General features: G+C 38.0%; 1 protein-coding gene across 1 annotated transcript in view; it reads left to right on the plus strand.

Annotated features, from left to right (window-relative positions):
* The window catches only part of COL4A3BP (collagen, type IV, alpha 3 (Goodpasture antigen) binding protein), a 152,747-nt gene that overhangs the window by 121,893 nt on the left and 16,159 nt on the right, over positions 1-14,695 (plus strand). The window contains exons 11-13 of the mRNA XM_011959236.1: positions 867-959; positions 1,780-1,857; positions 12,389-12,484. Coding sequence (XP_011814626.1) covers positions 867-959; positions 1,780-1,857; positions 12,389-12,484 — 267 coding nt within the window. The remainder of the gene's footprint in view (positions 1-866; positions 960-1,779; positions 1,858-12,388; positions 12,485-14,695) is intronic.

Genomic DNA, 14,695 nt, shown 5'->3' on the forward strand with positions numbered 1-14,695 from the left:
GTGTTGTTTTTCTTGCCTAATAGCCAGGCATGTTGATATGACAAAGATACAGTGTGGTAATACTCTATAGAGTAGTGAGAGCTTCAGAAATCCATAAAATCAGTTCCATAGATTTAGATCATTTCCCTCTTCATACCCAGTATATATTGCACAGATCTCTCAACAACACAGCCATTAAATAGATATTCTCCAGGTGACATATCACACATTTTTGAGTTTACATTATTTGCAAACATAGGGAAGGAAAGATACATGCGGTAAACTGGTGCATGAGAAATGAGATCTTAGCAGTTGGTTGAAATAAATGAGAACAACCAAGGCAAACTGAAGAGGAAGAAGGAGGTCAAGTGACATCTTAACAGGAGTAAGATGATGAGATGAAGGGCAGAATACCTTCATGGAGAGGAAGCAAAGTGATATACCTATGTTCTTAGGAACATGACTGAAGCAAACAGCAATATTATTTTCAATTATATATAAACCTGTGGGTCAGCCCTCCAGGGGCCTTATAAGGTAGAGTCATTGGAATGATTTGGCCAGAGTTTGGATAGGAGAGAATTGGCAGCAGTGTTAAGATTGACCTATGATAAATAATGCTATGCAGGTAGCAGGGAGTCTGACTAGGAGCAAAATCAAAGAACTTATCCCTTGCCTAACATAGTATCTGCGGAGTTAGAAAGAAGAGGTTGGGATATCTGAGGCAAGTGTCAGGATTTGCCATGTCTGTGAAGTAGTTTCATAATTCTAATGGTTATAAGCACTAAGGCATTCACTAATCGAATGTTGGTAGTTCCAGGTTATATTATGCATTCTTCAGTTGCAAAATACACTTTAAAACCTTTCCGTCTTAACATATGTTTTTTTAGTCACAGAGTGAAAAGGTGAGATTACATTGGCCTACATCCTTGCCATCTGGAGATGCCTTTTCTTCTGTGGGGACACATAGATTTGTCCAAAAGGTAAGCTAATGTCAGAGTTTACTAAAAGTACACCTTGTATTGTTCTTCACTGTTGGTGGAAATATATTTTATTTGAGATGGAGTCTCACTCTGTCGCCAGACTGGAGTGCAGTGGCGCTATCTCGGCTCACTACAGTCTCTGCCTCTTCGGCTCAAGAGATTCTCTTGCCTCAGCCTGCCTAGTAGCTGGGATTACAGGCATGCGCCACCACACCCAGCTAATTTTTGTATTTTTAGTAGAGTCAGGGTTTCACCACGTTGGCCAGGATGGTCTTGATCTCCTGACCTTGTGATCCACCCACCTCGGCCTCCCAAAGTGCTGGGATTACAGGCGTGAGCCACCATGCCCAGCCAGAAATATCTTGTAGTATAAGTTTTCTCCCTTTTTCATGAATGTAAGTAATGAGATTGCTTTTGATTTGATATATTGTATTCCATGTACATCCTCCAAAACAGTTAGAAATCTTGTTCTGAAAATAAAGTTCTTTCATTTTTATTTAAGGGGAAAGTGGGGGGTGGGCAAATTAGGAGTGGCTAATCCAAAATAGTTAACCAGAAGCATATCCAGTTATACTAAATCTCTCTCTTCTTTGGGATTAAATGGTATTTCTTTGTATTAGTGGAAGCACTGCATTCTTTTTTGGAATGATTTTGGAGCATAATACATAATAGGTGCATGAAGTCAGCAGTTGCTGCTGTGCTTGTTTCATATAGTGCTTTGTTTTCTTTTCCCTTTATCTTGTGTTTGGAAGTTGGTACTGAATGCTCTGTTGTGCCTTTGTTCTGATTACTTGGTTTTTTCTTTGTCTGTCTCTGGTAGCCCTATAGTCGCTCTTCCTCCATGTCTTCCATTGATCTAGTCAGTGCCTCTGATGATGTTCACAGATTCAGCTCCCAGGTACTGTATGAATGTATAGAGTGGACTTGAGTCTTTCTGTGCTATATTTCAGCCTGCTTTCCCAGTTCCTAGAAATCTTTTGGTTAGGCCACTGATTTTAGTTTTGAACTTTAAATAGTAACATTAAGCATTAAAAAGGTCTTCCTTGTCTACTAAATACTTTCTCTGTCAGGTTTGCATGTGTCCTTTACTATTCACAGCTTGGAATTTTGTCATATAGGAGGTACTCCAGAAAGATTTTCAAACTGAATTGAAACAAATAGAAGATACTGGGTTTTGGTATCATGTAATATCTGTTTCTTCAGTCAAGATTTAGCAGTTTTGATGGATGTGGTCTATATGATATGTTATAGCAGAAAAGCAGATTTCAGCAGTCTCACTTTTAAGCTAATTTAAAGTATCTCCAAATTATATTCAGCAAAGAAATCACTTTTTAATAATATGTTTCATTTCCATTATCATACTAAGCTCCATTGAGCAGATTGTGTTTTCCTTATACAGATTACCTTTGGGTATTATAAATGAATATTTCTGTTCATATGCTAAATCTATGGAAATTGGTAAGGGTTTGGGAATTTAAGACAGGAAGCTGGATGCTTGCAGTCTCTACCCTCAAAAAAAAATCAAATTACCATTGGAGGAAGTTTTTTTTAGTGTCAGCATTGGTTCTTTTTTTAATTTTCTTAATCTTCACATCTTTGCCATTCAACTTTTTATCTTTCTGGTTATTGCATTTTATTGGATTAGATTATATTATGTTAATCCTATATTAAAGACCTGAGCACTCTAGTCGGAATGACTAAATTTAAATCCTGGTTAGCTGTATGATCCCAATAAGTTTTCTAAATTTTTTGTGCTTCTTTTTTGTGCTTTAGCTAGAACCTGACACATAATAAGTGCTCAATAAATGTTAGCTTTTATTGCTATTATAACATAATTTGAGCTAATAAAAGTTTACATCATTATTTTTTCCTCTATGAGAATATTGCTATAAAAGTTTTTAAAAGTCAAAAGAGATTTCTATTATTTTTATATATATAAATAAAGTTTACATTAGTTTTTAACCTGCCATAGAGAAGAATATGGCATGGTGTTTTTCTGACTTGTACAGCTTTTTTCTCCTTGAATACTTTTAAGAAAAAGATTTAGCAATTCTGGATCAGAAATCATCCATAACCAAATATACTACAGTTTATTTTACCTTTTGCTTGTCCATTTATGCATTTTTTTTAAATTTTACTTATTTATTTTTGAGACAGGGTCTTGCTCTGTTGCCCAGGCTGGAGTGCAGTGGCATGATCTGGGTTCACTGCAACCTCCACCTCCCAGGTTCAATCAGTTCTCATGCCTCAGCTTCACAAGTAGCTGGGATTATAGGCACACGCCACTACACCCAGCTAATTTTTGTATTCTTAGTAAAGACGGGGTTTCACCATGTTGACCAGGCTGGTCTCGCACTCCTGACCTCGTGATCTGCACCCCTCGGCCTCCCAAAGTGCTGGGATTACAGGTATGAGCCACCATGCCTGGCCCCACATATTTTTTAAAAAAGAGATCCATTCATAATGAATCTGTGACAAAACTACATAATACTAGGAGACTTTGGTTTATTATACTAAGCTCCATGTTGCATTAAAATAATATCACAGACTAATCAAAAATATAGAAATACATAGGCTATAAATGAAAGAAAATATAATGGCAGCAAGGAAAGAATGTAAGCCAGTAATAAAGAATGCCTAAGAAGTAGGGGTTCAGAACCCAAACCAGGGCCCTCATGGTAGCGCTGTAGAACAGCTGAATTGCCTTTAAGTACAGGTAACTGTATCACTGAGAAGCAGGTGCCTATATTTTTACAAAATTTTGCTGAATTACAGCTTACTTCTTCATAATAGTAACTTTTTGTAAAGCTCATGTATGTAACAAGAGAAATCTTGCTGAATTTTTTTTCTAATATATGGTGCTCATGATTGATCCGATCCTGTTTTAACTTTTGATGATGTACTGTTTTATATGCCAGCAGAGGTAAAAATGAAGAAAATTACATTAAGGTCTTCAAGTATTTACTGTCCTTGCTAAAGCATTAGTTGTCATTAGCAGATATGGACTCTAGCAATTAACTGTTGTGATTAAATTGTGTACCTTATGTTTGACAGTTCCTTTAGAATAGATGACTAATTCCCAATTTTAAGAGTTTTTGTTTCAGAGGATGTTACACTGCCTTATCACCCATTATCAAAGGATCTAGCAAGTTGATTCTGTATAGTCACACTTGAGAATATAGCATTGGATGTAGATCTGGAGTTAATATTAGCTGAGAAACATTGTGTTATCTGGAAAACTCTTCCAGTCAACACAGGGTAAAAGTATAGTAGTGACTATGCAGTAGTGTTACATTTTACAGTTCTCACACCCTATAGAGACTTTTGTATTAAGCAAAGTAAGAGGTTCAAAGGTTATTCATTAACATTAGAAACACTTGTTATATTACATCGGTTTTTTATTTTTATTTTTGTTTTATTTTATTTTATTTTTTTTGAGACGGAATTTCGCTTTTGTCGCCCAGGCTGGAGTGCAATGGTGCGATCTTGGCTCACTGCACCCTTTACCCGCTGGGTTCAAGCGATTCTCCTGCCTCAGCCACCTGAGCAACTGGGATTACAGGTGCCTGCTACCACGCCCAGCTAAATTTTTTGCATTTTTAGTAGAGACAGAGTTTCACCATATTGGCCAAGCTGGTCTCGAACTCCTGACCTCAGGTAATCTGCCTGCTTCGGCCTCCCAAAGTGCTGGGATTACAGGCATGAGCCACCACACCTGGCCTACATTGTTCTTAATACACAAATATACATCAGTTGCTCTACAACACTTGAAATATTGGAGGTAGCCAAATTCTTTGTTTTGTAAGATCTTCATAATTAATTTAAAAACTAAGTCAACATTTTTAATCACCTTTGATAATTTGCCAAAATATTATATCAGCATAATATAATCCTTATTTACTCCAACAAATTTTAAAAGTCCAGATACATGTATCATACCTAGTTTCTTGATCATTTATATCAGCTCCCATACAGAAGCCTTCTAAATCTCTGGTAATTTCACTTTGCTGTTTATATAAGTGTTGGCTCATGACTACCTTGTTCTTGTTGAAATGATATTTTATAGTCTTGAATTGGCTGAAATAATCAAGTGTACAACTCAGAGATGCCCTGAAAATAGCTTAAAATAAAATATATGAATCTACCAGGAAATTAGTACCAACACATGAATCTGTCTGATGGGCAGATATTAGGAACGAAGTCACTCCAGATCTGAGAAATTAAAGTTGTAAAGGACTACAGGTTCTGTGTTTTGTTGTTGTTGTTGTTGTTGTTTGTTTTTTCATTTTTGTTTTTTTGGTTTTTTTGGTTTTTTTGAGACAGTCTCACTCTGTCACCCAGGCTGTAGTGCAATGGCACGATCTTGACTCATTGCAACCTCCACCTCCCAGGTTCAAGCGATTCTTCTGTCTCAGCTGGGATTACAGGCACATGCTATCACACCCAGCTAGTTTTTGTATTTTTAGTAGAGACAGGGTTTCACCATGTTAGCCAGGCTGGTCTTGAACTCCTGACCTCAAGTGATCTGCCCGTCTCAGCCTCCCAAAGTATTGGGATTACAGACCTGAGACACCATGCCCAGCGTTTTTTATTTTCATTTTTATTTTTTTAAGGAGACAAGGTCTCACTTGGTGTCCAGGCTGAGTGCAGTGGCACAATCATAGCTCTGTAACCTGACCTTTGACCTCCTGGACACAAGTGATCCTCCTGTCAGCCTCCCAAGTATATGGGACTACAGGCATTCCACCACACCCAACTAATTGTTTTTATTTTTTGTAGAGACAGGGCCTTGCTGTGTTGCCCAGGCTGGCAAGTTCTTGAAATAATGACTCTAGCCACAAACCAGAAAATAATTTTCAGGTGTACAGAGAACAGAAAGAATTTAGATTCATAAATTGATCATTTTGGTCACATTTATTTGCATAACAGTTCACATTTAAAGGTATCACCTTAGAAATCAAAGGGGGAAGAGCATCATCCTCAGTTGAAAAAGAAAGAAATCAAAGGATGTACAGTACATTTGCAGCTTAATCTATAGGGAGCATCATTGCAAAAAATGGTTCTGTGTGAGGCTTTTTCCCACCTTTTGTCCATAGGAGCACATTATTGTTGTGGTAATTATTTCACCTCTCTCCCTTTTTTAGTGTACAAGTGATACATGCTAATTTTAACAGAACTTGAAAGTAGAATAAATTAAATTAATAATAGTTCACTAATATTCCATTTATCTTCTGTCATATATATGAGATAAATATTAAGGTGTATGTAATTATCCATATGTGCCAGATTTTAAAAAAATCTTCTACCAAAATAGGTAACTGTATAAACTGTTCTATAATCTTTATTTTAAACTTACATTTAGGCCCATCTTCCCATCAGTAAATACAAGTCTATATGTCTTTGTCTATGCATATGCATGGCTGGATTTACCTACTCACCTAATATTGAACATTTAGCTTATTTTTGATTTTTCTCTGTTGTATATAGTGCTACAGTGAGCATCCTTTTATATACATCTTTGCACCCTTATCTAATTATTTCCTTAGAATGTATTCCTAGAAGCATTATTGTGGGAACGAAGGCCATGAACATTTTCAAGTGTTTATTATATTATATTATTTTATTTTTATTAATTTTAATACAGGGTTTTGCTTTGTTCCCCAGACTGGAGTGCAGTGGTGATATCACACTCACTGCACCTTGACCTCCTGGACTGAAGCAATCCACCTGCCTCAGTCTCCTGAGTAGCTGGGACTAAGGACTACAGGCACACGCCCCCATGCCCAGCTAATTTTTTTATTTGTAACAGAGATGAGGTCTCACTATGTTGCCCAGGCTGGTATTTTATTTATTTTTTAAGAGATAAGGTCTCATTCTGTCATCTAGGCTGGAATGCAGTGGCATGATCATAGCTCATTGAAGCATCAAGTGATCTTTGCCTCAGCCTCTTGAGTAGCTGGGACTACAGGTATGGGCTACCATTCTCAGCTAATTTTTTATTTTTTGTAGATACAGGAGTCTCACTATGTTGCCTAGGCTGATCTTGAACCCCTAGCCTCAAGTGATCTTCCCACCTCAGCCTCCCAAAGTGCTAGGATTACACGCCACAGGCCTCAGCCAAGTTTTAAAAATTTTTACTGCCAAACTATTAATTAGAAAAGTTGAACCAGCTTACGTTCCCAGGCCAGTTTTCTATTGATATAGTAGCACTGAATATTGTAATTCAGTTAACTTTTGTCAATATGGTAGACTAAAAGTGCTATGTTCTTAGCCATCTCTCTTTTGGGTTAACAGTACACTATTAATTTGTTATTAATAATTATTCTATCTAACAAGCCCCTCTGTGGTTTTGTGACTTTGTAGTAAGCGTAGTTGTAGTTCTTTTTCTGAGATGGAATCTCGCTATGTTGCCAAGGCTGGAGTGCAGTCTCAGTTCACTGCACACTCCACCTCCCGGGTTCAAATGATTCTCCTGCCTCAGCCTCCTGAGTAGCTAAGACTACAGGCATGCACCACAATGCCTGGCTAATTTTTTGTATTTTTAGTAGAGAGGGGGGTTCACTGTGTTATCCAGGATGGTCTCAATCTCCTGTCCTCATGATCCACCCACCTTGGCCTCCCAAAGTGCTATGATTACAGGCATGAGCCACCATGCCTGACCAACATAGTTGTATTTCTTTTACATGCCTAAGAGAAAGAGATCTGAGCTGCTTTTGAGCCCTTCTAGACTCTTTTTTTTTTTTTTAAAGTAGGCGAAGTCTTGCTATGTTGCCAAGACTAACCTCAAACTCCTGGGCCCAAGCGATCCTCCCAAGCTGCTGTGACTACGGGCATGAACCACCATGCCCAACTTAGACTTTTATTGTGCTATCAAAAGGCAATTTTCTTTTCAGATTTCTGGGTAATAGTGTTAGAAAAATCGTGCTTGGTAGCCTCCAGAAATGGCATCATACTGAGTGATTCAGATGTGAGATGGAAGAAAAGGCTAGAATTGGAGCAAATGTCCCCCATCCCAAATGTATTTTTTTTTTTGAGACGGAGTCTCGGTCTATAGCCCAGGCTGGAGTGCAGTGGTGCAATCTCGGCTCACTGCAAGCAAGCTCGCGCTTCCCAGGTTCACATCATTCTCCTCCCTCAGCCTCCCGAGTAGCTGGGACCACAGGCGCCTGCCACAGCGCCCAGCTAATTTTCTGTATCAAATGTATTTTATCTCTATGTTGTTTCATAGTTTATTAATTTGAAGATGCTTTGTATGTCAGCTAATCATTTTCAACTCTAGGTCCGGAAAAATCAAGGGCATGATTTCTGAAATTACACTTAGCCTAAAGAAAACTTAGAAACACTGTTCACCTTCTTCAATGTTTTTAACTGAGTCTTTTTCATTTATAAGTGACAGGAGGTGTTACTATAATATTATTTCCTAGAATGTCAAATTTTGAGCCTAACAGCATGGTAAATTTGGCTGTATTTGTTTATTGTTTGTTTGTTTTATGAAACAGTATTTCCTTGTTTCCCACTTCATTTTTTTTTTTTTTTTTTTGGTAGACAGAGTCTTGCTCTGTCACCCAGGCTGGAGTGCAGTGGCGTGATCTTGGCTCACTGCAAGCTCCGTCTCCCAGGTTCATGCCATTCTCCTGCCTCAGCCTCCCGAGTAGCTGGGACTACAGGTGCCCGCCACAACGCCTGGCTAATTTTTTTTTTTTTTTTTTGAGACGGAGTCTTGCTCTGTCACCCGGGCTGGAGTGCGGTGGCCGGATCTCAGCTCACTGCAAGCTCCGCCTCCCGGGTTTATGCCATTCTCCTGCCTCAGCCTCCGGAGTAGCTGGGACTACAGGCGCCCACCACCTTGCCCGGCTAGTTTTTTGTATTTTTAGTAGAGACGGGGTTTCACCGTGTTAGCCAGGATGGTCTCGAAGTGATCCACCCATCTCGGCCTCCCAAAGTGCTGGGATTACAGGCTTGAGCCACCGCGCCCGGACAATTTTTTTGTATTTTTAGTAGAGACGGGGTTTCATCGTGTTAGGCAGGATGGTGTCGAATTCGTGACCTTGTGATCTGCCGGCCTCGGCCTCCCAAAGTGCTGGGATTACAGGTGTGAGCCACCACGCCCAGCTTCCCACTTCTTTTTAATATGTAGTGTCTTAACTGAACAGTAAAGTGAGCAGATTATTAGGTTAGATCTGAAGTGTCAGTCTGGTCACCAGTGCCCAAGTCACTGCCCCTATGGTAATATTGGTTACTTCATATTTTCCTATAGCAAACATAAAATTTGTTATAGTGAGATTTTTACCTGTATACCTCTCTTCTTAACTTTAATGTTATTACCTCAAGGAAGATATTATAATGAATGAAGATTCCATGATGAAAGCTTTGCAGAGTTCATTACAGTAATTTAGTACTTCATTAGATCTTTAGTTTTTTAGGAGCATAACACTGAATGTTTGTTTCTTTGTTGGACCTTTTGAAAACTGGTTTTCCATTGATGCAGTGTAGCTATTACAGGAATATCATTTTTAAAACATTTTTATACAGCATGGCTGAAAATCGAACCTGGACCTGCCTCATGGCCTACCGTTGAAGGAATAGCATTTTTTGCCTACCTAGAAAGACAATGTTAAATATGCTTTCTATATATTTTTTGACTTGTGCTACCTACTGTGTGTTTATGTTTGTGGAATCTGGTTTCTTTTGGACAATACCACAAATCAAAAACACCTCATTTCTTAGGCATTTGAAATCCCTAATTCAGAATAATCTCCCAAACAGAAACACAACTACCTGCGTTGTTTTTGACAAAAGAGCTAAGTAGCATTAAAAAATTACTTTAGGCCAGGCGGGGTGGCTCACGCCTGTAATCCCAGCACTTTGGGAGGCCAAGGCGGGTGGATCATGAGGTCAGTAGTTCGAGACCATCCTGGTTAACATGGTGAAACCCTGTCTCTATTAAAACTACAAAAAATTAGCCAGTCATGGTGGTGGGTGCCTGTAGTCCCAGCTACTTGGGAGACTGAGGCAGGAGAATGGTGTGGGCCCAGGAAACGGAGCTTGCAGTGAGCCAAGATCACGCCACTGCACTCCAGCCTGGGCAACAGTGCAAGACTCCATCTCAAAAAAAAAAAAATTTTTTTTGAACCCAATTCTGTTTTTTAACAGAATAAAATTCTTCTGTTCTTCACGTTCTTCTTTCACAAGTAACCTATTGAAAGTAGAGTTTATTTGGGGGAAGCATTTCTTTCTGTCTCTTATCTCATAATAAATACAAGTGTGCTTAACTGCTAGTTTCCTACCTCAAAGCATGTACTCAACTCTAAAGATTTTTAAGATTTTGGGATCTGAAGAGTGTAAACATTTCTCCTAATCACAGTGTGACACAGACAAATGAATCAAGCCAATGCTACTTTTATTTATACATAGTAATTGGAACTTTTCTTTTTGGAAATCAGATACATTTTGTATGTATTAGTAACTTGGAATCCTGCATTAGTTATCCTTGCTCTCTCAAAGCAGATGTTGAAATTATAAAGGTGCACAGTTTCTCCATGCAACACTGAAAGTTATATTTTCCAAGGCTTTGTAAAATTGTAGAATGTCCTGTTAAATTTCTGTCAAATCAGTAACTCACACTGTTTTGAGAATTATGAATAAAGGAATAAAATATTGTTAGTGTTTATTTAGTACAAAAGTAGATTATAGAATCTCAGCATTTTTATCAAAAATATTCTTTGTGATGGTTGACGTATCAGGAGACACTTAAGGCCATACCTGCTTTCAGTAATCAAAAATGTATTTAAGAACCAGAAACTCGAGGTAGCAGAAGTATATATCACTATAACATATTGATAACATCCTTTGGTATAGAAAATTCTATTCCCGGAGTGAGTTTCTTTTTTAAAACTGTTAATAAGGCCAAGGTTGGGAATATGACTTGGGACCACAAGTTCAAGACCAGCCTGGGCAAGATGGTGAGACCCTGTCTCTACAAAAAATTAGCTAGGTGTGGTGTCGCACTCCTGTAATCCCACCTATTCAGAGTCTGAGGCAGGAGGATCCCCTGAGCCCAGGAAATTGTAGTGGCAGTGAGCTATGATCATATTACTGTATTCCAGTCTGGGCCATGAAGTGAGACCCTGTCTCTTAAAAAAAAAATTAGCTGGGCATGGTGGCACAAGCCTGTAGTTTTAGCTACTTAGGAGGCTGAGGCAGGAGGATCACTTGAGTCCAGAAGTTCAAGATTACAGTGAGTTATGATTGTGCCGCTGCACTCCAACCTGTGTGACAGAATAACCCTGTCTCTTGGGTGGGGGGTGGGGAGTTGATTATTTACTTTGAAATATGTTCAAAACTGATTCCTGTTCTATATTCCTAATGAACAGAATAGACTTTATATAAAACAAATGAACTTTAGGGTAAAATTTAATGGAAGTATGATATATATATGTGTATATATATTTTTTTTCCAGCTCTTCTGTCTTCTAATATATTTATTACATGAAATGAAATTACTTTGTTTCCACAATCTTTGTATCACTTCAGTTCTCCAATAAATCTGAGAAATCTGGTAGTGTGAAATGTTCAACTCTTTTCGCTTATTTACATAAAATGTATAAGGACAATTTGTGATAGTTAAGAGTTACATTTAAATATCAGTAAAAAGTTGTTATAAATTTAAATTTAAAAATTTTTACAGGAAATTGTTAGAAATTTTAAAATGAACTAAAAAGTGATTATGTGTAAATGCTTGAATATATGAATATTAGCATTGTCCCTAAAAGAATTTAGAACAAAGAAACTGGAATCAAATAAATAAGAGTTTGATTATTTTTAAATTGGCTTATATTCCGTTGTAAAACAGAGGTTTATCAGTGGCATAAGGAAGGTTTTTCACCTTTTTTGTATTGAAATCTTTGACATATACATATATATCTTTGCTAATCTTTGTGTATCTTTGCTCATCTGAGAGCAAAGATGTGCCCTCTCTATATATGTCTTTGTTCATATCAGACCTTCCTGATATCTCTACATAGTCTTAAATATAGAAACATTAGACTGGATGATCTCTGTGCCCCTTTTATCTATACTCTTCCATTATTTTATACTTTAACACATCATCTCTGTTTTATGATATAGAATGGAATATTTCTTTTTTCCAGAAAATGCTTATTTTAGTCACTTGATACACATTAGGCCAATATGTGTTACTTGAGTGACCCATCTTCCTTCTTTTCATTTCTGTCTCCTGTCATTAACCTGGATATCTGGAATATGGACCAAACTCTTCAAACGCTATGTAAAACCTCCTCACCTTTGTGCATTTGGTTGCTCAGCTACTAAGAGCACCATTTCTTAACTGAAGTTAACTGAATACCATTCTGTTTTAGAGATTATGACATACCTATTGGATTCTCATGCCTTTTTCCTCCCCTCACAAGGTTGAAGAGATGGTGCAGAACCACATGACTTATTCATTACAGGATGTAGGCGGAGATGCCAATTGGCAGTTGGTTGTAGAAGAAGGAGAAATGAAGGTAATTCCCTCTGAAATGTAGATTGCCAAAGGCATCTCTGTTTCAGTCATATTATAATTACTATTGATATGAATAAGGATAGCACTTTCAGCTTACCTTTAAAACAAATTATTACATGTGATCAAAGCAGTGTCATATATTGAACAATAGAATGTCTTTTTGCTTTTCTGGCTTTGCCTTTACTAAAATTTCTTTATGATTGTAATATAAATATATGATTAAACCTTTCTGTTTTGACTAGGCCATGAAGAAAATAAAATTTGGAGAATTAGATATGAAAGGTCACAATTAGCTGATGGTCCTGTATTTGGATATTTCCTTTTGTTTTGTTTTTTTAACATACTGAATGTTGTGCCTAGATAACACTTTGTTTCTCTCCCTTTTTGGTCTATACCCTCCTTCTTTTCTCCTCTTACTGCACCTTTATTTGATGTTCAGACATTGGTCAGTTAATCTCGTTTACATCCCTAAACACGGGGACGGAAAATAAGAGCAAGGAATGAGAGAGGAAAAAGAATATTGACATTTAAAAGGTACTATTGGCCAGGCACAGTGGCTCATACGCGTAATCCCAGCACTTTAGGAGGACATGGCAGGTGGATTACTTGAGCTCAGGAGTTCAAGTCAAACCTGGGCAACATGGTGAAACCCTATCTCTACAAAAAATACAAAAATTAGCCAGGTGCAGTGCCACACGCCTGTGGTCCTAGCTACTCAGGAGGCTGAGGCGAAAGATCCCTTGAGCCAGGGAGGTCAAGACTTCAATGAGCCACATTTGTGCCACTGCTTTCTAGCCTGGGTGACTAACTAAGACCCTGTCTAAAAAAATAGTGTATATATATATGGATGTGCATGCTATTACTTGGCCCCATCTGATAACGTACTAAGTGAAGAGTACAGATGAGTGGTGGAGAAAATCAGAAAAGAAAGATGTCTGTGATTTGAAACAATTAGATTGTTTTACAATGCAGAGAAGCATTTGAACTGCATCTGGAAATAATAACAAAATTGTTTTTATTAATAATTTTATTAATAATGATGTGAGCAAAAACTTGAAAGCAAACTTTTTAGTCGGGATTTTTGCATAATCTTTGTTGACCAGAATTATTCTAGCAAATAAGATATATTATTAGATGCTGGGATCTCCTCTCCTCTTGAATAAGGAACAAATTAAGACATAAAATAAAAGAGACAGATAAATGAGATACTAGAATGTTAGCTATAATTCTGATAAGGTGATTGTAGAAAATAGTTTGAGATCAGCTGCTACAGGGTCTTGTTATTCCAGAATTAAACATGTTCCTGGCATTGCTGGATAATCCCAAACCTTCACTACAGAAGCAGGCCAGGATGTATGCTCTTTGTGGAAGAAAGGGTTGAGCCAGACCTGTCTTATTTCTTCTGTAGTCATCATTCAGTCACCGTAGAGTCACCTACCTCTAGGGAGGAGGAAGTGAAGCACTGAAGAGAAGCCAGGAGTGATGGTCTAGATGAAGTCTCCCCAGCTGGAATGAGGAATAGAAAATAAGTACTTCTACAGCCACAGTGTTAGAGAGAAATTGGGCCTAGGTTATGGGAAGCATAAAGTTACTCTCTAAAGAGAATAGTCATTGTCTATAACAATTGATTGTAACAGTAGATTAGCCACTGTATGAAAAGTATCTTTTTTTTTTTTTGTAATCCTGAGTAACTGGGATTACAGGTACCCACCACTACCCTGGGCTAATTTTTGTATTTTTAGTAGAGATGGGGTTTCACCGTGTTGGCTAGGCTGGTTTCAAACTCCTGACCTCAGGTGATACACCCACCTCGGCCTCCCAAAGTGCTGGGATAGAAAAGTATAATTTTAAGAAGATCAAGCTGATAGGGAAGAAACTGGAGAACAAGCAGACTGCTTAAAAGAGTCAGGCACAAAGTGATAGCTGGACATAGTGGCTGGCACCTGTAATCCCAGCTACTCAGGAAGCTGAGACAGGAGAATCGTTTGAACCTGGGAGGCGGAGGTTGCAGTGAGGCAGGATGGCGCCATTGCACTCCAGCCTGGGCAAGAAGAGCGAAACTCTGTCTCAAAAAAAAAAAAAAGAGGAAGAATAGTAAAAAGCTTACTAGCTGTGTGAACTGTAAAGAGAGGAATCAAAAGTCTAGAGTTTCTAGTTTGGGTAGCTGGGAAAACGGTGGTCCCAATAATATGAGTAATATATATGTAGGGGA

The sequence above is a fragment of the Colobus angolensis genome, unplaced genomic scaffold (genome assembly GCF_000951035.1).
Source record: "Colobus angolensis palliatus isolate OR3802 unplaced genomic scaffold, Cang.pa_1.0 Scaffold49, whole genome shotgun sequence".
Taxonomy (NCBI): domain Eukaryota; kingdom Metazoa; phylum Chordata; class Mammalia; order Primates; family Cercopithecidae; genus Colobus; species Colobus angolensis.